At 45.8% G+C, this 20,082-nt stretch overlaps 1 protein-coding gene across 1 annotated transcript in view; it reads right to left on the bottom strand.

Moving 5' to 3' along the window:
* Nucleotides 1-18,940, bottom strand: part of LOC128404650 (cysteine-rich protein 1-like) — a 32,811-nt gene extending 13,871 nt beyond the window's left edge. Inside the window, exons 1-2 of the mRNA XM_053370407.1 lie at nucleotides 18,794-18,940; nucleotides 679-773 (exon numbers count right to left, since the gene is read on the bottom strand). Of these exons, the coding sequence (XP_053226382.1) occupies nucleotides 679-773; nucleotides 18,794-18,836 (138 nt within the window). The 5' untranslated portion in view covers nucleotides 18,837-18,940. The remainder of the gene's footprint in view (nucleotides 1-678; nucleotides 774-18,793) is intronic.
* Nucleotides 18,941-20,082: the final 1,142 nt, after the last annotated feature.

Genomic DNA, 20,082 nt, shown 5'->3' with positions numbered 1-20,082 from the left:
TCCACATTTTAATGCAAACCTACCTAATTCACAGTACCAAAAACCAAGTGCAAAATGAAGCGCAGCTGTCCTTCAAAATTCTCACCGATCCGAATTTTGCGATGGAGTTCGTCAAACTTCCAAAAATGTGTTCAAGAACGCATGCATTTATTATGGGTAAATCTACATAAAAATTCACACGCTGGTGAGCATAACATGCAATATTAAGGGAAATTGCTTGCAAAAGCATGGATATTAGGCAGAAATGTGTGTCCATTAAGAAGAGATGTGGCAGACAAATCTGATTTGAGGACCTTTGAAAAAACAAATATTTGTGGAAATGTGCCAAACTCAATTTGAGATTGGAGAAAGGAGAGACTGGAATTCACCGATTCGCCCACCTCTCTAGGGAGACCCATTGCATGCCCATACACACTGGGAGCCTTGGAATATCTTCCCTCTGCACACACGTGTACCCTTGGCAGGCATTTCCCCAGTTTCCAAGTAACCATAGCCTGTGCATCCTCCTTCCTGTCTCCCCAGCCATCACATTAAAGCACTTCTAAGCAGCCTTTGGTGGCAGCAACTAAATCCCAGGCAGGCCTTTGGAAGCGGAGCCCTCCTCCGGGAGAGACAGATTGCTGTCAGGGTGTAGCAAGTCACTGAAGCAGACAGATGGGGTGATGGTTTGTTTCCTACCTCAGCGTGCTGGCCAGGGCTGAGCTGCCGTTTGCAGTGGTAGCACTTCAGACAAAGGGGATGGTAGTCTTTGCCTAGAGAACGCTTCCGCTCAGCTGTTAAGAGAGGGAAAAGGTATGAGTAATTATACTCCAAGCACCTCATTAATGGAGGAGCATATGTGGAATGCAGCTTTGATCCACAGAATTACTTGCCAAAGTAATTTCAGAATGAAAGGAGTTGTAGAATCTTTTCATGCAGGAACAATTTGCCATTTCCCCCTCCTGTTTTAACACCTTAGTTTTTGCAACATGAATCTTTTTTGAAGTTTGCTCAAACTTTACATATTGGATATTTCATACCTTGCCAGGACAATAAAGGAGCTTTCATCTTCACTTCAATCGCGTGTTGTTTTTCTTTCATATTTTGCCATCTTTTGCACACACAAAAATAATAATATAGTTTACCCCAGGTCACAAACTGTTTAGTTTATATGATTTGTGTTTTCCAATTAGAGGGCGCATAAAGCCTTAGAGATGTTCAAGGAAATTCTTCTGAGTGCTCAAGCAAGGGCACCATTTTCTTTGTAGGCCGAAAACTTTGGTCTTTTTGGTATGGGAGAAAAGCAAAAATGAAAAGAGGATTGGCGGTTTTTTACCTTTTTTTTTGCAGCGACACAAGTGTGTTTTATTTTTCTAGTTAGTTAAATTATTACATATATAGTGGTACCTCGGGATGCGAATGGGATCTGTTTCAGAGCCCCATTTGCATCCCGAATGGAATGCAAGACGCGATGGCGCGTCTCCGCGTGCGCGGGTTGCGTTTCGCCACTTCCGCGCATGTGTGTGTTGTTGTTTTGAGCATCTGCTCATGCGCGAGCGGCGAAACACGGAAGTAACGCGCACCATTACTTCCGGGTTGCCGCGGAGCGCAACTCGAACATGCTCAACCCGAAGCACATTCAACTCGAGGTATGACTGTACAGGGTGAGTCCTTTAAAAGAGGCCCCATGGGTACAGAGCACACATGTTCCACGGGGCCTCTTTTAAAAGACTCACCCTGTATAACCTTCCTCTCCTCCGAAGTCGGCATGATTATCCCCCTTTTTTATTCTCACAACAGCCCTGTGAGGTAGGTTGTGCTGAGAGAGAATGACCTGGTTGTGATTCAGCTGAGATATGCACAAACCTTTCGTTCATGCATGGATCCCATTCACTTCTCCACTTTCACATCCCACAGTTAGACCAGGGAGTGTCTAATTAACCATTGTTTCCCATTGTGTTCAGACTAGGATATTATGGCTATTTGCTTCAGAACTTCCAACTTCATATCATACTTTAAGCTCCTGGCTTGTACCAAAGCTGAGTCCAGAACCAAAAGCTAGTGCCATCGCCTTGTTCCCACTTGGTGTAGCAGGATCCAGCCAGGGATCCACAAAGCACACTACAGTCGTACCTCGGTTTACGAACTGAATCCATTCCAGAAGTCTGTTCTTAAACCAAAACCGTTCTTAGACTGAGGCGTGCTTTCCCTAATGAGGCCTCCCATTGCCGGTGCCCTTCCACCATTCGACTTCCGTTCTTAGACTGAGGTAAAGTTCTCAAACTGGGACACTACTTCCGGTTTTGCAGAGTTCGTAAACTGAATAGTTCGTAAACAGGGCTGTTCTTAAACTGAGGTACCACTGTATTAAGATCAGAAGCAGAACATGTGCAGGGATGCTGAGCCATACTTCCACTCTGCATGTCCTGATCATACCATTGCTTATTTCTCCATCAACAATTGAACGTCTTAGGCTAAGGTTGCAATCCTAACCCTACTTACCTGGTTACAGGTAGGTAGCCGTGTTGGTCTGCCGTAGTCGAAACAAAATAAAAAAATTCCTCTCAGTAGCACATTAGAAACCAACTAAGTTTGTTATTGGTATGAGTTTTCGTGTGCATGCACACTTCTTCAGATACTTCTTCAGATACACTTCTGTTTCAGTGTATCTGAACAGCTGTTAATCAAGCAAGCAAGCCCACAGGTCACCTTTGTCACAGTCAGAATGCCTATGTCCTGGCCAGGCCTGCACCCAGTCTTGGTTTTGTATAATCTTGTTTGTCCTCAGTAACCAAAATTATATTATCAACATATACAAGCAGAAAAGTTGTTTTCCTTCATTTGCAAGGAATCATACAAAGCAAAGTGGCACTAATAAAGAAAAGTTCCAGGGTGGCAACAGAAAGCAAACTAAAAATGCTTTTGCTGCTCATCAAAACTATCCAACAATATCAAGTTATAGGAAAACTGGTGCTATTAACAGTAATCCTTCTAGTTGGTTAATTGCTTTGGCAACTTCCATGCACATGACGTGTGATGCTAATTATTTCCCCCAAGAGTTAAATGATAACGAATCAGAGGCAGCTACAGGAGAGCTATGAGATTCAGGTGAGGGTCAGATGCCTTGTCAATCCCAGCAGGTATATAAGAGGACGCCCAGGCCTGCGGCCTGCCCAGGCACATCTGTAATCAATAATCCATAATGTTGTGGCCTTACTTGACCCCAAAGTATGTGTCTTGACTAGGGTGTGGTCAGAGATGGGGTAGCAGGGGTTGTGGTGCCTGGCCACGCAATTAGAATTGTGCTGTAAGCCATCCAAGGGTCTTAAAAAGCCAGAGTCATCCCTGATGTTTTGCATTCATCCAGGCACAGGGACCTGTGGTCTTTGAGATGCTGTTAGACTGCAGCTCCCATGAGCCTCGGCCAACATGGCCTATGGTCATGAATGATGGCAGTTGCAACCCAACCAGGGCCTTCTCAGCACCCGCCCTGTGGAACACCCTCCCATCAGATGTCAAGGAAATAAACAGCTATCTGACTTTCAGAAGACACCTGAAGGCAGCCCTGTATAGGGAAGTTTTTAATGTTTGATGTCTTACTGTGTTTTTGTTGGAAGCCACCCAGAGTGGCTGGGGCAGCCCAGCCAGATGGGTGGCATATTGATATTATTGTTGTTGTTGTTGTTGTTAGTCACAAGTTCCCCATCACAGCATAAGTCCATAACAAGCAACAAATCTTTACTAATAGAGACGTTCCGTCCTGACCCCTTCTGCTCACATGCTATCACTCTCAAAAAAAAGTGGAAGGAGATTTGTACTAACACAAACTCATCTAATTTCCTCTGACACAATATTTAAAAATTCATGTATGTAGCTGCAGGATGTGATGCTGCTGTGACAGAAATGTAGGTTAGGCATGGGGGTTGCAAAGGTTCACAATGAAAATCCCCACCTCTTTAAGGCAGGCAGGATCAGGTCTGAACTTCTGCTCCTAGAGCAGCACCCGCACCCCAACTCTCCTTTCAACTTTCATAGGTCTGCACCCCAAGGCGGAGGAAACCAGTGCAAGTTCACATTTTGCTTTTTGCTTGCTTGTAGTCATGAGCCAAACTAAGCACACTGCTTACATACAAAGGAGCATCATATCAGAAACAGAAAGATCAGTGCTATTTCAGGTTTAGGAAGGGACTTGAGGGTAGACAGGTTTAAAAGGAAAACATGATTATTATTCATTTAACCTTGCTACACATTTAACAGGCAGACATTCAGGCTAAAACCTTAACTGGGAGTCTGTGTGAAGAGCAGACCAGATCATGGCAGGGAAGGGACTAAAAGACCATTTTGTACTAAAGGCAGTTAAGGAGTGGAGATAAAAATGTAATAAATAAATACCGGCTAAGTAAAGGAATATGGGAAAACTTCTAAATAATCAAATATTCATTGTGGTAGGACCTACACTTTGGAATTCCATTCCCATTGATATGCTATATTGTTTTCAGCGCCAGCTAAAATGTATTTTGTTTAAGCAAGCCTAGCCATACACGTGTTTTAATACGTAATTTCATTATATAATGCATGTTTTAAAACTGCTGTTTTCATTTTGAACATTTTTTAAGGTGAGCTTGTTTTTAGCATCTGATTCTCTCAGTAAAGTTAATGTATATTTCATGGTTCATGTAAACCGCTTAGAAATTTTGATGATTAGGCCATATGTAACACCTTTTAAGTAAATAAAATTGCTAAAGATAACATGCTGCTGTTACTTGAGGTTCACCAGTGCAAGGGGGGAAGACTGATGCACAATACACTTGTGAGCTTTGTCTGCTTCAGCTATCAACCGGTTCTGCACATACTCTGAACCATAGCCAACATATTAAAATATATATTGGAAACCTGCTGCAAAATATAGGCAAGCTCTTATCCAAAATTACTTTTCATTTAACAGTTGAAAACTGAAAAAAAGAGAGAAAGGTAAAAGAAGCTCTATCGGTTCCCAATCCAGATTATTTTTATCTTTCATCTCATTCCTTCCCTTGGTATGTACCTTCTGTGATTAATAATGGAGCCATCTGATCCTGGAAAATAAATCTGTCAGCGGTTTTGTCCCATCACCTTCCAACAGGATGTGCTGGGACTTATTAAATGCACAACACATCAGTCACACTCTAAAAACACCACACTCCCCTTCGTTAAGCTCAATTGCCGGGGATGCTACCGAATGCCTCCCCACTCAGCACAGTACGTCCTCGCCGCCTTAGGGAAAAGGCTGTTCTGGAACAAACTGACTGTTTCGCTGCCCTTGCTGAGGTGAAGCATTAGTAAGCAGGTGAACACATCCCTCAAAGGAAGCCCATTCGCATCCAGAGTCTGTAGAGGGCTCCACTTCCTATCAAATACAAATCCAACGCCGAAAACAGTGCAGCGTCTCTATTCAGCTGTGCCCACAAACTCCACTGTCTGCCTCGCTTCTCCTAAACCACCCTCAGGTCCAGTTCAAGGACATTTTGCAGCCGGGTGCGGAAAAAAACAAAGGGAACGCGCACACACACACACCCTCTCCTCGCCAACAAGTCAAGTTGCCATAGTACCCAAGGCCAGCCGAGTTATTTTGGCACCCGAGGCAGAAAATCCCCCAACCGCCTCTCTTTCCAAGAGTACAAATACAAGGAGAATAAACGACATATGTAACAATTTGCTGCTGTTTTCTGAACACCTAAAATCAGCCACCTGAGAATGCTCTGGCCCTTCTCCCAGCAAAAAAAGCAAGAAGTTGACCCGGGATCCTAACTGAATTTTCCAATTTGCTTCTAACCACAGGTGCTGGGTTGCCCCCAAGATGGGAGCAGGACAGCACACGTCATGTGTGTGTCACATCGTGTGACGTCACACATGTCTTCCAATGTCCTGCAGGCTGGACCGGCACGGCCTAGCAGAAAACTGTACTGGCCTGGCCTGAGTGGTGTCAAGAGATGCTGTGCAGGCCAGCGTAACCTCATGGCAGGCCATGCCAGTCCCTCAGCATCTCCCAACCCCTCGCTAGCCAGGCCAGCCTTCTGTCGATGCCGTGCCACACTTCACTTGGCGGTTCGGCGTCTTCTGCTCCCTCACTAATTCTTAGCAGGGGGCTCAGCCCCCTGAATATTGAGGGGGATGGTGACACCTCTGCCCCCTAGAGTTGGCGCACCTGCTTCCGACCTGTTGAAGAAGAAGAAGAAGTGGTGTAACATTGCAACTGAAGCAATTTTTGAAGCAGAATAGGGATGCGGGTGGCGCTGTGGGTTAAACCACAGAGCCTAGGACTTGCTGATCAGAAGGTCGGCGGTTCAAATCCCCGCAACGGGGTGAGCTCCCATTGCTCGGTCCCTGCTCCTGCCAACCTAGCAGTTCGAAAGCACGTCAGAGTGCAAGTAGATAAATAGGTACCACTCCAGCGGGAAGGTAAATGGTGTTTCCGTGCGCTGCTCTGGTTCGCCAGAAGCGGCTTAGTCATGCTGGCCACATGACCCAGAAGCTGTACACCGGCTCCCTTGGCCAATAAAGCGAGATGAGCGCCGCAACCCCAGAGTCGACCATGACTGGACCTAATGGTCAGGGGTCCCTTTACCCCTTACCTTTAACAGTGCTTAGGTAATAGAAGAGCCGGGAGCCAATGAGACGCAGTCAGTTTGGACAGACAGCACAAATGGATGAGTTTGATTGAACATTTTTATGGCCTTCAAGCAAGGCAACACTTTTCTCTACTTCAAGGATGAAGAACATGGGACCCTTCAGATGCTGTTGGACTCTGACAACTTCCATCAGCCCCAACTGTCATGGCCAATGGCTGGAAATGATGGCAGTTGTAACTCAGCAACACCTGGAGGACTGCAGATTCCACATCCCTGCACCAATCAAAAAATGCATAGCTGGGGCAATGTGTCCTGTTTTGTTGCCTGATGAGAAACAGGAAGTGCCACCCTACTCTGCTGGCATTGCCTCCCTGCCATCCACAGCCACTGGTGGAGAAGCGGCTCAGGCATCGGCCACTGATTTCTAGTGAGATCTCACTAGAGATGGGTGGGAAACCTCGGAGGCTTTTGCTGCCTGAGGCAGCTGCTTCACTCTGTCTCATGGGTAGCTACTAAACATAGCTCCTTGATGTGTACTAATAGCTTGGAGATGTTTCCTCAATGACTTTTGAGGGCTGGCACGCTCATCTGCTCTAGTGGGGAGCTTGAGCAGGAAGAGTTTAACAAGTGGTGCTCTGTGAACCCCAGAGTCGGCCACGACTGGACCTAATGGTCAGGGGTCCCTTTACCTTTACCTATGTTGGTTGGGGCACAGAATCAGGACTCAGTTTCTCTTTCTGTATCACTGACTGGTGAGATTCCACTTTGTTTTGCCCTGCAAATGTGTGCAGTCACAGGGTTCACAGTTAACTGGACTGGGGTTGATACTGCATGACTTAGGAGGCCAGCACATCAAACTGGTACTTCTTCACATGCTTCTAAAATGATGACATCTGTATTCATTGACTTCTTTTCAACATCAGAATTTACAAATCTACTCAGAGCCTAAGAATTGTGCCTGCTAGCAGCAATTCCCGAAGGTAGTAGAGGATCACATTAGACTGTGTGGCTGGATGTCTCGACACCTTTTTCTTTTGCCAGAAAAATCTGCATGGAACTGCTCATTAAAGCAATGCACCCTGTTTTATTGCCCCCAACAACAACTGCAACATGAGAAGTGCACCTCAAAATCCCTTCTGACATTGCAAGGGATCTTGGGGTGCAGTTTGGGTCACTTGCTGCTTCATCCTCTTGCTGCATTGAAAGCTACTACCACCGAAAGCACAGTGTATGGGTTACACAGTCAGGTTGGCCCCATAGCTGATTTTAATGTTAGCAGGTCAGATTTCCTGGGTAAATGTGCATGGGATTGCTCTGTAAGCAATCTTGCCACTGTTCTCCACGCTTCCCACTACACCTTGGGTATAATATAGGGTGACTTACTTCAGGGGTCACTACCATGGCACACAGAAGAATAATACCTGCAGGCACTGAGATGGTAAACGCTAAGCAGATTATGACAGAGCAGTGCAGAGCAGAGCAGTTACTGGCGCTAGAAGGGCCCACTCCCTTACACTCTAATTTGGAAGGATGTTTAGGGAATGAGAATTGGCAGGGACGACTGCCCCATTGGCGTCACTCCTGCTTGCTTGTTTGTATCCTGCCAGCCATGTGGTGCTGGTGTCAGGCACTTGCTTCATGCTGTGAAGGGACTTACCTCACCCGCTATGTCTGGATGGGGCAGAAATGAGCAAAAAGGAGCACCCCATTAATTCAGCTGGTTGTTTGTTGCCTGCCAGCCATGTGGAGCTGAAGGCGGGTCCTTATTTTGCCCATGGAATGGCTTTTCTGAAGGTGAGTCATGTGTGTGATTGGCAAAGAAGCAGATATATGTGGGGGGGGGGCAGAGGTGTGGATATGTGATCTATGTGTATGTTTGGTCTGTGTGAGAGGGAGAGATGTATGTTGTGGGTGTTTGTGTGGTCTGCAAAAGCGACAAAGAGATGCACTTCTGCAGAGAGGGAGAGATGTGCATGTGGTTTGCACGTGAAAAAGAGAGGGGGGAGGTTTCTGTGGTCTTTGTGGTTTCTGCGTGTGAGAGAGATACACTTGGGTAGAGAGAGGGGGCAGATGAATGTATGGCTGTATATATGCGAAGTGTGTTTGTATGAGTGAGTGTGAAAGAAATGTATGTGTGCCTGATCTGTTTGTGCAAGAGGGAGAAAGCAGCGTAGCTGCCATGTATTTCCCCCTAGTACTGGGGAAATATCCTTGTCATTCTATGTGAGCAGCAGGGAATCAATATTGTGAGATCTTCACAATCGGGACAGGTGACTTCCCAAGGCAAAGCAACAACAACAGCAGTACAGTGGTACCTCGGGTTAAGTACTTAATTCATTCCGGAGGTCCATTCTTAACCTGAAACTGTTCTTAACCTGAAGCACCATTTTAGCTAATGGGGCCTCCTGCTGCCGCCGCACTGCCGGAGAACGATTTCAATTCTCAGCCTGAAGCAAAGTTCTTAACCCAAGGTACTATTTCTGGGTTAGCGGAGTCTGTAACCTGAAGCGTATGTAACCCGAGGTACCACTGTACTATCTCTAATGTTGTGTTATGCCAGGACTCCATGGCAGCCATTTTGTGACCAGAACTCACACAGTACTTTCTCCAAATTTGAAATGTGCCCTCTGGTCCAAAAAGATTGGTAACTCTTGGTCTACCTTATAACGATTATTGAGAGATAATTTGCACAACATTCTGTGACCACTTGAAATGTGCCACATAAATGTTTGTCATCATTATCAAGAAAATTGACAAAATCACAGAAACACCCAAAATATGGATAATTGTATAAATTTATTGTTTAACAAAAGAAGACAACATGTAAAATAAGTATATAATGTCTCCCCTTTCACCCCACCAAAGTAACATCACCGCCTGTCCTCATAACCATTCAGGCAAAAGATTTGCTCATGTTCTCAATTTTGAATCATGTTAATTTTGAATCAGCTGCTTGTATCTTTAAATTTTAAATCTGGAAGTGGTCTTTGCAGTATAGGTTGAGGCATGCTTTGCTAAAATTTTCAATAATGTAATATATTCCATTGCTCTGTTTTTCACTCACTGGTCACTTTTTTTAATATTGCAAGTTGAGTACCCTGTAAGAAAATAAAGCACCCAAGGACATACATAGAAAAGGCAAAGTAATAGAAGAAACCAATTTGGTTGTTACAAATGGGGTGTGGGAGAGAGAGAGCAGAGTATCCTAAGGGCATATATAAAGTAAAGGTAAAGGGACCCCTGACCATTAGATCCAGTCATGGCCGACTCTGGGGTTGCGGCGCTCATCTCGCTTTACTGGCTGAAGGAGCTGGCGTACAGCTTCCGGGTCATGTGGCCAGCATGACTAAGACGCTTCTGGCGAACCAGAGCAGCGCACGGAAACGCTGTTTACCTTCCCGCTGGAGCGGTACCTATTTATCTACTTGCACTTTGACGTGCTTTCGAACTGCTAGGTTGGCAGGAGCAGGGACCGGGCAACAGGCGCTCACCCCATCGCAGGGATTCGAACCGCCAACCTTCTGATCGGCAAGTCCTAGGCTCTGTGGTTTAACTCACAGCGCCACCCGCGTCCCTTAAGTGCATATATACCTGGGTTTAAATTGCTAATATCAATGGTCAGTTTAGTTCCTTTCTTCCTCTTTGTGCTTCTCTTGTCATCCTAAATATTCTCCTGTCACATTCCTCCTTGCAAAGTCAAAATACTGGCAAGCAAACAAGCTTTGTAAGGTCATGTTGTGCCCATAAGCATTCATTAACGGAAGGGATTTCACAGCCAGGACTCAGACACACAGTCATTTCTGACAGCATTTAGAGTACCATTAGCATGCCGCCAGTATTAATTACTCCTGATAGGAGTATTTACTTGACCAAACACCGCAGCAGTGGTAATAACTACTGTGGTAGTAGGGAACCTATGGCGATATGAAAATACTACCAGCGGTAACCATTTCCATAACCATCAAGACTTAATTACACCCATGATTTAGCAGGAGTGTAATTAATATGGGTGAAATTTGCAAATGAGTTAATTCCATCAGATATTATTCATCCCACCTGTAACAGTTTCAGGGTGTTGTTTTACTTTCGCAGCTCTGACTTTGGCCTCATGACTCAGGTTGTAATCAAAGATGGAGAACTTTTGGCCCTCCAGATATTGCTGAACTCTTACTCCCATCAGTTCCAACCAGCATCGCCAATGCTCAGAGATGATAGGAGTTGTAGTCCAACAGCATATGGAGGCTTATAGGTGTGGTGTATCCACAGTGCTATTTTTCTAGAAAAAGAGGTGCCGGAACTCACCATGAACGCCTCCCTTGTTCTCTTATAATGGTAATGGTGCCCACCTCAGAGGGGGCGGAACTGAGTTGCGTGGCGAGTTCCCGCCCCCCACCAGGGAAAAATAAAGACACAGGACACCAAAAATTAAGGTTAATGGGTGAATTAGGCCACAACTTTATTGATTTCAGGAATGAGAGGTATTGGCTTAGGCATTGGTCCTACCGACTAGCCGGCTCCAGCCCGATTGCTGAAGACCGGCAAGGGTTAACACCATAAAGGGGGAGTCCTGCTGAGCCACGTCAACTAGGAGCTCCCCTGGGTCACCGCTTGGGGGCGTGCCTTAGGCCCACACCTCCATAGGCTTCAGACAGGGCCACGCCCCCCCAGAATCCTTTATCAGACTACCCTTCACTTTTGGGGGGGTGGCGTTTCCTTCCCCCCCCTTAACCCCTCCTTACCAATGCCTAACTGCCAATGCCGAGGAGTTGTGACGAGTTGAAATTGCCAGTTGGGAAAAATTCCTACCAGGCCCCTTGCGGTGACCGACCGAAGCCCATAGCAAAGTCAGAAGCCTACCTAAAGGGAGGGAAGGTGGGAAAACGTGATGGTTGGTGCGGCGAAAAGAGGGCGAGCCCCGGCCGCGCCGGCCCTAAATAGGGCAGGCCACGCCCCCCAGCCACCCGATTGGCTGACTGGGCGGACGACGCAGCCAGGATTCCCTCGCGCACGTGGGGTGGGCGTGAAGCCCGCAACCCCACCTCCTTGCCAGGCCCAGAACTGGCTTTCCGGAGAGTTCCAGCTGGAAAAAAAGGCCTGTGTCTCAGCCATATGAGGAACTGCTGAGTCTCCTCTCACGGAAGTGTGTTGTTTAGTTTCAGTTCGGCATTAAAAGCAGCAAGGTTCCCCATCCCTGTTCTAAAACAATTAATGCACATTGGGAATAATGGAAACAGGAAGAAGAGTGGATCACAATCTCTGAGGGCTCACCTATATTTCCACTTGCCCCATGCCTAGAAAGCAAGGGTCTGAGCGGTGTTTTGCTTGTCCTGTGCCTTCTAGAGACAGGTCTGAGCCGTTTTGCCTTTGCCTTTGCTCTCAGAAAACCAGCTCTTTGGCACGAAATTGGAACAAACGGCAATGCACAGAAACCCTGAATGGTGTTCATTCTGATTCAGTGCTAAACCGCAGTTTTTCCCAGGGGAAAGCAGCAGGAGAAATGGAAGAGCAGATGAGCCCTAAAGTGGCCATCACACTATCCTCCTTTCTATCTATTCAGCTACATTCTGTGTTTACAGCATGTGTGATTCTGAAGGCTGTGTTCAACCACAGAGAGACAGTGTGTGTGATTCTACTAAATCAACCCGACACAGCTGTTACCTGTGAGACAATTGCACTAATATTTATTTTATCACTTTTGGGGAGAGTTTAGAGAGAGCAGGAAGGAGAGAGAGAGAGAAATAGTAAGTCTTGAGAAGCCAAGAGCTGCCACCAGAAAGCCAATTGGCCAGTTTATTTTTACTGGAAATCTACAACCTGGAAAGTTTCTGAAGTAGAATGAGAGCACACAAAAGCTAGTTACGAAAAGCATCCTGCCAAGTGCCTTGTGACAGTGCCAGCCTTGAGTCAGCCATTTCCCCAGTCTGGCAAAAACAAGAGCATTGAAACAGTGCTCTTAAGTGCTCAAAGCACAACACATACTGTTATGTACTGAAGTTCTCACCCTGGGCCAGCAGGGGGATACTGTAGATAGTTATGCAAATAAGGGATCGAAAGTGACATTCAGTGATTGGATAGTTTTAGAAAATTGTTACTGTTGCGTTGTAGTGGAGCTCTATATAAGCAGGCTGACTGAACCCTTCAGTTCAGTTCTGTTCTGGCCTGTGAATAAACAAGAGCTGTTTGAAGAATCTCTGTGTCGTCTGATACGTTCACCCACAACTTAACACATACCTTATGTCAATGATCTTTACAAGAACCCTGAAGGTTAGCTCTGTGGCCCCCGTATGACAAATGCAAATTGGGAAGAAAGGGTGGGGGAGATGTTGGATGAGATTCATGAAGTTTGAACCAGGTACTTCCTAGGTGCTAACTCATTCTTACAAACCAAGACTGCGCAAACGTTACAAAGTTTACTTGAGTAATATAATGCCCAAGAAGGTGAGCTGTTCATCCAGGAAGATTCCTGTTCAAATCTTGGCTCTGCCATGAACTTATTCATTGTCCACATAGACTCTTCCCCATCTTCAGTATGGAGATTATAATATTGACCTACCTTACAGAGTTTTGTAAGGACCACTGAGCTACCAATTTGAAACACTTTGAGCACACTCAAAAGCACCATACGAAGGGATGGTGATGACAGAAGAAGAACTTTGAACACCACAGAAGTTCAGAATAAAACAAATGCCTTTCAGACCAGAGAGGGAGTAAGACATTTCAAAGGATGGAGAATGGGAGGACACATAACCAATCCCATCCTCGTTGTTGTTGTTTAGTCGTTTAGTCGTGTCCGACTCTTCGTGACCACATGGACCAGAGCACTCCAGGTACTTCTGTCTTCCACTGTCTCCCACAGTTTGGTCAAACTCATGCTTTGAGAACACTATCCAGCCATCTCGTCCCCTGTTGTCCCCTTCTCCTTGTGCCCTCCATCTTTCCCAACATCAGGGTCTTTTCCAGGGAGTCTTCTCTCCTCATGAGGTGGCCAAAGTATTGGAGCCTCAGCTTCAGGATCTGTCCTTCCAGTGAGCACTCAGGGCTGATTTCCTTCAGAATGGATAGGTTTGATCTTCTTGCAGTCCATGGGACTATCAAGAGTCTCCTCCAGCACCAGAATTCAAAAGCATCAATTCTTCGGCGATCAGCCTTCTTTATGGTCCAGCTCTCACTTCCATACATCCTCAGGCATCCCTAAATCGATGGTCAGACCTACATAATTCAAGTCACATAACATAAGAAGAGGCTGCTGGATCAGGCCAATGGCCCATCTAGTCCCACATCCAGTTTTCACAGTGGTTGACCAGATACTTATAGGAAACCAGCAAGCAAGACTTGGGCGCAACAACATTCTCCCCACCTATGATTTCCAGCAACTGGTATTCAGAGGAATGTTGTCTCTGAAAGTGGAGGTTGACTATAGCCATCATGGCTACCAGCAGACAGAAACCGGTGCATGTACTCATCACCCCAGGTTTTCTGGAGCAATGCAACGTGTCACCTGTTTATTCAACCATCTTTCATGCCCAAATGGGAAAGAGAAGGGAAGGAGATGACAACTGGTTTTCTCATATTATTTATTAAGAGTATCAGTGGGAGTCTGATGGTGCGCTGCAGAGGTGGGGAACCTTTTTTTAACCTAAGGCTGGGCAACCATCTGCAGGCCATATGGGGCTAATGGGTTTAGCCAGATCCAAAAACTTGTCAGAGCAACTGGATGTGGCTCATTCTCCCTGGACCATGGGCTGCATCCCAGTCATGCAGGTACCAGATATTCCTACACCTCTGTCTACACACAGCTCCACACACGTAAGCAAGAAGCAGTATTGCAGGTCAAGGACATATCCCAAGGAGGAAGCAGCTGGTAGGGAGGAACTCCAGAAAGGAGCAGCCTGGGGGGCCTGATAGAGAATCCTGGAGGGCCACATTTGGCTCTGAGGCTCTGCATACCTCCTGTAGTGAAAGGAGCAACCACACACTGGTCAAAAGGTCTTTTGCTGCACAGCTATTGAGCCCCCAGGAACATCCATTGGCAACTCACTTGGTGAACTGGGGGCAGTGGCTGCAGGTGTCTCACAGAAAATCGACATCAGATTGCACTCATTTTAGAGCTCTCCTTTTGCTTGTGCTCTGTGGTTTGTAAATGTTTGCCTCGCATTTCAGTGCTGCTGCTTGACATCTTCAGTGCTTCCTGTTTGTGACCTGCTCTTCCTGTTTCTGCTACACTTGCTACCTTTTGACTGTTGTGGCTTCCTGAATGCCCAGCCTTGCATTACTTCCATGCCATCAACACCTTGCCTGGTTTTCCCTCTGAGCAAAACAGGCTAGTCCAGGGGCTCCCAAACGGTGGCCTGTGGACCACCCATGGTCCACAAGCTTCATGCCAGTGCTTCACGGCATGTTCTCCTTAACAGTCATATAGTTTTTTATTGCTCCTTTTATTTCTGATATTGTATTTAATTGCATTACAATGCTAATTCTGTGGAATTCAAACTGTAATGCAATAAACTGCAATATAAGAAATGAAAGAAGCAATTAAAAATGCAATTAAAAATCACACATCATCTAACACATATCACAATTTGCTATAACAGGGAGAAAAATTGTAAAATGGTCCACCAAGAACCTCAGCAATTTTCAAGTGGTCTATGGCGGTGAGGGGGTACAACTTGGGAACCACTGGGCTAGTTTACAGAGGCCAGGAGTGTGTTTTGAGAAGGAGCTGAGGTGTTCTTTGTTCAAATGTATGTTCATCAGTGAACACAATAGATGGTTTTAGGCAAACAATACAGCTTCCAGCTTCCCTCCTCCATCTTATGACACAGGTGATAATACCAGCCTAGCTTAAGGGTAAAGGTAAAGGGACCCCAGACCATTAGGTCCAGTCGTGGCCGACTCTGGGGTTGCGGCGCTCATCTCGCTTTATTGGCCAAGGGAGCCGGCGTACAGCTTCCAGGTGATGTGGCCAGCATGACTAAGCCACTTCTGGTGAACCAGAGCAGTGCATGGAAATGCCGTTTGCCTTCCCGCTGGAGCGGTACCTATTTATCTACTTGCACTTTGATGTGCTTTCGAACTGCTAGGTTGGCAGGAGCAGGGACTGAGCAATGGGAGCTCGCCCCGTCGCGGGGATTCGAACCGCCGCCTTCAGATCGGCAAGTCCTAGGTTCTGTGGCCCACCAGCCTAGCTTACACAGTTGTAATAATGATTGATACAGCTGTGGAGATCTTTGGGTAGTTGGGAAGAGTGCAAAACTAATATCAAGTATTATTAAATAGTGGTGGGGGTGAGAGTTGACCATGGGGTACTGTAAAAAAGAAGATTAAAAATTAATAGACTGAAGAACAGAACAAAATAATCTTCTAGGACTGATAGTGTAAGGTGACTGAGGGAGCTTCATATTTGTCTGGGGATTTGTATCCCTTGCCCAAGCCCAACCCTAGTCCATAACCCTTCCAAATTCAGGAGTAGTGCTGAATTCCACTACAACTGGAGGCCAGGCCAGATTCCTGGGGTTTAGTAGAGGCAACCCAATTTCTGGGTCAGCCATTTCTGAGAGGCCTTCCCTGAGAAGCCCTCCTAGCGTGTTTTGGGGGCTGTGGTACTTTGTGGATTGTAGGCTAGAAGCAGCTTGTCTCCAGGGTCTGCCAAAGCAAGCACTTTGAAGATTTCCTACCACCCAAATCCAATAATTACCCGTATTTTTCGCTCTATAAGACGCACCAGACCACAAGACGCACCTAACTTTTGGAGGAGGAAAACAAGGAAAAAAATATTCTGAATCTCAGAAGCCAGAACAGCAAGAGGGATCGCTGCGCAGTGAAAGCAGCAATCCCTCTTGCTGTTCTGGCTTCTGGGATAGCTGCGCAGCCTGCATTCGCTCCATAAGACGCACACACATTTCCCCTTACTTTTTAGGAGGGAAAAAGTGAGTCTTACAGAGCAAAAAATGTGGTAATTCCCAGCAAAAGTTTGGTTTCACTATCTGTGCTGTTGCTGAGAAGAGCCATAAAATGGGAAGAAGCAACATTTCCACTGACGGCCCCTCCAGACGGGTGTTTTAGTGCAGGTACGTTCTTCAATATGCTGTTGACACAGCAATAGCGCATTAGTTGTGTGTTCATTCTTCTTTAGTTTGTTCTGGGATGCTTCCCCTGCGCCACCACATTGTGCTGTCTGGAGGGGCTACAGCATAACCAAAGCAGAGCAAAAACTAAACCGGAACAGTTATGCTCTAAAAAGTTGTGGGGTTTCAGGAGGAAGTTGTAGGATATGCACTGCTTGGAAATGAAGCGTTGTGACCACTCCACAACTTTTGCAGACCCAAAGAGAATTGAAAGTAGGATTGTGTGTGACCACTCTGACAGCATCTTGAGCACAAGTGATCATCAATGTGCAAATAAAATGGATTTCTGTAGGCACCCTGCAAGTGACCCACAGATTTGCTTTTCTGCTTGCTCCATGCCCTCCTCACATCCCATACAGTAGGTCCCTGTTGAAGCAACTACAGAATTTTGCAGAGTAAGAGAATGTGACTCAGCCAATTTTGCTAATTTAGCTATTGGAGGCTTCCTGACTTTGCCTGGACAGAATTAGAGAAGGAGCCCACGTTACAAGACCAGTCCTTTATCTTGCTCATGACTTCAAACCATATGCAGCTTTCTTCTGATATATTTCACGAGAAATGGGCGTATTGTGCAACTATTCATTATTTTTTTCTGGGCATGGTTGGAATAGTTCTGCATAGCACTCAAATTGGCTTCAGCACGGGAATTGCAGTTTTCACAGAAACGAATAGTTCTCAGTGCCTTTGTGGGGTGGAGTTGAAGGAAGACTGATGTTGGCACAACAGAAGCCATACAGAGCACTTCAAATTTAGGATCAGATGTACACTCTCTTTATGGAAAAACAAAAGTGGAACGATTAGGCAGTTCGGTTGAAAAAGTCCAGAGCTCAAACAATGAGGCAGCCATGTAGGGTTTGTTCTTCTGTTCAGAACCCCCTTCCCCCCGCCCACTTCTTTTGTAGGCTGTGTTAAACTTCAAAGACCGGAAAGAGAATTGGCAAAGAGGTTGTGGCCACATAGCAGACAGAGAGCCCAGAAGCAAAAGGACAAGGTTTTCCTAATGTGAAAGAAGACATCCCAAATTTCTCCATATCCAACTCTTTCATGACAGAGAATTTGCACCGGAGTTATTAAAGGAGTATTGAAAGCTGCCTTATACTAAGTCAGACCATTAATCCATCTAACTCAGTATTGCCTCAGTGTTTTCCAGACTTGGGTCTCCAGCTGTTTTTGGACTACAATTCCCATCATCCCTGACCACTGGTTCTGCTAGCTAGGGATGATGGGTGTTGTAGTCCAAAAACAGCTGGCGACCTAAGTTTGGGAAACATTGGGCTACACTAACTGGCAGTGGCTCTCCAGAATGTCAAGCGATCCTCCCTGGAGATTCTGGCGGCTGAACATGGGACATTCTGCATGTAAAACAGATGTTCTGCCACTAAGCTGTAGACCCTTTGTAGAACCTCCTCTTTTTCTTTTTCTTTTCTTTTCTTTTTTTGATGGGGTAACCTCCTAGACCATAAAGAAGGCTGATCGCCGAAGAATTGATGCTTTTGAATTATGGTGCTGGAGGAGACTCCTGAGAGTCCCATGGACTGCAAGAAGATCAAACCTCTCCATTCTGAAGGAAATCAGCCCTGAGTGCTCACTGGAAGGACAGATCCTGAAGCTGAGGCTCCAAAACTTTGGCCACCTCATCAGAAGAGAAGACTCCCTGGAAAAGACCCTGATGTTGGGAAAGATGGAGGGCGCAAGGAGAAGGGGACGACAGAGGACGAGATGGTTGGACAGTGTTCTCGAAGCTACCAGCATGAGTTTGACCAAGTTGCAGGAGGCAGTGGAAGACAGGAGTGCCTGGAGTGCTCTGGTCCATGGGGTCACGAAGAGTCGGACACGACTAAATGACTAAACAACAACAACCTCCTACAGCAGCAGATCATGGGGGCAAGTTAATATGAAACCTAATCTCAACACTTACCCATACAAAGACACTCCCCCCCCCAGTCATCAGTCTTTTAACCATGAGCATTTCAGACTTACCATCCTCACCAGAGCCTCAAAGTACTGCCCTTAATTTCTAGCCTTATGAACTCACAAGAGAGCTGCAGTTTAAATACAGTGAGGAGAGAGAAATAAACTTACCAAAGTAGACTGGTTTTCCACACACGGGGCAATATGAAATCATCGTTCGTCTTCCTTCAGGCCCCTCTCGACGCTCATCAGCACTGTTTGAATCAACAGGAGTCTGTTCGCTTGGACTGACAGGAAAACCATGGCTGGGCCAGGGCGGTGAGCAATGTGCTCTGCACTTTCAGTCAGGATGTTGTGGTTATAAGTAAATGAGTGAGCACATTGTTGTGTTAGTGACAGGGCTGAGGAGAGGGAACCAACAAGTAACTTCTCATTTAAACAAAGGTATTGCCCTTTCGAGTCTGATTTTGCAACAGTAATCCATGCTTTAAGTCACATCACGTTTAGATTACTGTGATGCGCTCTTCATGGGGCTACCCTTGAAGAACATTCAGAAGATTCAGTTAGTGCACATAAACTAGATTCTGGCTTAGTGGAGTGTGTAACCTGAAGCGTATGTAACCTGAAGCGTATGTAACCCGAGGTACCACTGTATTACAATATTCAAAGATCTGTACTTCCTTGGAAGAGGCATTGACTGTTAAACCATTCTGCAAATTGTAGTTCTCTACGGGGAATATGGTCGCCTAACGACGCTTAGCACCATGCAGTTCCCAGCGTTCTTTTGGGGGTGCCATGACTGTTTAAAGTGGTATGATAGTGCTTTAAATGTCTAGCACAGAAGGGGCTTAACTCAGGGGTGGCTAACCTGCGGCCCTTTGGATGCTGTTGAACTTCAACTCTAATCAACCTTGACTCTGCTGGCTGGGGCTGATCAAAGCTGGAGCCCAGCATTTGGATAGCCATAGGTTTTCCTACCCCTGTTCATAAATTCCTTCCCATTTTTAAAAAAATTCAAAAAACATTTATTCAAAAGTTACAATACAATACATGTTCAATCAATATAACCCTTCCACAGACACCTGGCATTAAAATATACTGTTCTTCTTCAATAAAAGAGAAAAAGGAAGACCAGATCGTGTCAAAGGTATAATTTTTTGGAAATTCCTTTGATTAGTCGCCAATAGTATGTGAGGCGTTCTGATGCTATTAAACCCAAGCCTCTATTGGTGTTTTAGAAGTTTCCTTTCATTGTTGGGCAATAATTAGTCTAGCTGCTGTGAACAGGAAGGAAATTAATTCTTTAGATTTAAGGGTAGAATGTGGGGTCAAATCTAATGATAATAAGGCAAGTGACAAATTAGGAGGGATAGATTGTTTAGTGATTTTGGAGGTCAGGTTAAAAACTTTTCCCCAAAAGGCTTGGACCACGGAAAAAAGGTAAAGGAACCCCTGACCAT

Source organism: Podarcis raffonei, chromosome 17 (assembly GCF_027172205.1).
Source record: "Podarcis raffonei isolate rPodRaf1 chromosome 17, rPodRaf1.pri, whole genome shotgun sequence".
Lineage (NCBI taxonomy): Eukaryota > Metazoa > Chordata > Lepidosauria > Squamata > Lacertidae > Podarcis > Podarcis raffonei.
The sequence above is the reverse complement of the archived record's forward strand: the minus strand, read 5'-3'. Positions and strand labels throughout refer to the sequence as shown.